The sequence below is a fragment of the Penaeus vannamei genome, chromosome 10 (assembly GCF_042767895.1).
Source record: "Penaeus vannamei isolate JL-2024 chromosome 10, ASM4276789v1, whole genome shotgun sequence".
NCBI lineage: Eukaryota > Metazoa > Arthropoda > Malacostraca > Decapoda > Penaeidae > Penaeus > Penaeus vannamei.
The window spans coordinates 13,702,798-13,705,297 of record NC_091558.1 but is presented as its reverse complement, the minus strand read 5'-3'; the positions used below and the strand labels follow the sequence as shown (position 1 = coordinate 13,705,297).

Below are 2,500 nucleotides of genomic sequence, written 5' to 3'. Positions count from 1 at the left end.
AATTTTTGAAACTATATGAATCTTGGAAGGTAGAAGAATGAGAGAAAATATGGGTTCTGTATATGAGGAAAATAGTGTATTGTTAAATAGTCCTAGTTGGAACTAATATTAGAAGTGAAATAAAGCAGACATTGTGAATGAAATGACATTACAGTAGGGAACACCTCATATGTTCAGATTCTTTTCAAATCCTTCAGAATATTCAGCAGCAAGTAATCAGAAAACAGTTTCCATGTCACATATGATTTTATATAATTTTTATCCTTGGATTTATAACTAGATTCACTTTTATGAGATACTGTAATTGCAAGTTTTAGCATTATTATTATGTATACTAAATTTTAGGTATATGATTTAGGAATATTATGCAATGTTATTCTCTACGTCAAGAAATATGTGAAAATTACTGAAATACCTGCAGTGACTCAAACAATAAGTGTGGTTTATGTACAGCTGGCAGTTTGGCACAGGACAACAAATATCCACCAAGTGTATTTTGGCAAGAGAGGGCATGGACTATATCCTTATTTGATAACAAATTCTAAGGAGTTTAGTAATCTCTGTCTTGCCAGAATGTATGTGGTGGAAATTTGTTGGCCTTTCCTAGAGCACCAAAGATACATTGTCCATGGCAATTGCTTGAATCACTCCAGGTGTTTCTGTATGTTTTACTTTGAAATTTCATTCTATAAATTACAGATCACAGAAAGTTGCAAGTGGATTTAGATAGAAGACAGGTCATTCATTGTGAGGAAAAATGTTCAGGTTTGGAAGGCAATGTGAATGTAATAGTAACATCTGTGTAAAATGCCTTAAGGTTGCTGCATCTGCATTTTACTTTCACTACTTCACGCAGAAAATATTCATTTGATTGGACTGTGTAGGATTTAGAAAAACAAAATCTAAAGCACTACTGAAAGTAAATTTTTGTGTAATACAATATCACATAATTGTTTTTTGAGTAGCTTGTGGATACTCTATTTAAGGAAGTAATTTATAGTGGTCTGTTTGCCAGTAAGCAGTTATTTTATTAAATTTATGATTATTTTTAATGATGGCTTTGAGATAAAGTTCAAGATTAATGTATTTTTGGACCTATTCATATTAAAAGAAAGACAAGAAATCAGTGATCTGTTGTGAAATGTTAATATTTTTGTAGGATATGAAATATTAGGTAGGCAAAATGGAAAATGTTTTTTGAAACAGTAAGAAAAAAAGAATTAGTGTAGTGTTGCACATTCCAAATATTCATAGACATGTATTTTAAGTATTACCCAATTGATTATGTTAGCTGAGTTTATTATTGTAATACTGAGCATGCTTAAACAAAGGCTTTCAGTTACTCAATATATACAATGAAGAAACTGGTCAGAAGATATGTTAAAAAGTATTGTAATTTTAACTTTGCAGGTTTTGTCTCATTGAAGTTGTTGGAAGGATTTTAGAAAAAAGAATTTACATTCTACATCTTCATAAGTTTGCTGCAAAAAATTGAGACCTTCATGATGGCTTCGACCCTCACATCTGAGAAGAGAGAATATTATGAGGAGCAGGAGAGGTAAGTACATAATGTAATTATTGATTTTTTTTATTAAGAATTGCCTCTATCAGGTAACAATATTTTGCTGAATATTTTATATTTCATTTCCTTTATCACTGGTAAATGAATTCTTTACTTTTGAACATTATGCTGTGTTGGAAAAATATGGGAATGGTTGGATGATCATTCAGTTGGATGAATGGAGAGTCATGAATAAATTTGCTTGCTTATGATATAGATATAGTCATTTGCAACAAGCAGTATATATTTAAAAAATCTACATATAGGTACATAAATGCAAAGATTAAAATAAAGATGTTAGTACTGACTGAATAGACTGTGAATGGAGGAATTTGCAAATAATTTAGAAAATGAGTTGAGTATATAAATTGATACAGTTTTTTGTTTGGCATATATATCTGTGCTTACAGAACATTAACTAGTGCTTAGTAAAAAAAAAGAAACAAGGAAAGATGTGAAACATTTGCTCAGATGTTGTTGGCTTTGAATTTCATTAGTTGGCAAATTATCAAATGTCTTGACAGACTGACCTCATAAGATGGAGCCAGTTGCACTCTCAATAGAATTGCAAGAGTGTTTCAGATGTCTTAAGGTCTGCACTTAGCTCATACAACCAGCTTTATCTTAGTGGTAAGAGGCCATTAGCATCAGGAGTCATGTCGTGAACAAGATGCTATCGGAGAGATCAAGATGTGGCCTTAGGAGGATAATGATAAGGAAGTGTTTTTCAGCTTATTTGTACTTTGATTTTCTTTTTTTGTGAAATAGATTAGATATGTTAAATCATGTTTTGATTGTGTAATTATAGATAACTCATTCTGAGTGTGACTTGTATGTCTTGTATTTTTTGTAAGGGCTTTATTACACTCTTTTGCATTAATTAATAGTAAACCAGCCTTGTGATATCTTTCTTTCTTATAAGCATGTCATGACTTGTGC

At 31.0% G+C, this 2,500-nt stretch overlaps 1 protein-coding gene across 1 annotated transcript in view; it reads left to right on the top strand.

Annotated features, from left to right (window-relative positions):
- LOC113808098 (uncharacterized) overlaps nt 1–2,500 on the top strand; it is a gene marked incomplete at its 3' end in the record, with an annotated part of 90,514 nt that overhangs the window by 514 nt on the left and 87,500 nt on the right. Inside the window, 1 exon segment of the mRNA XM_070126359.1 lies at nt 1,411–1,558. Coding sequence (XP_069982460.1) covers nt 1,503–1,558 — 56 coding nt within the window.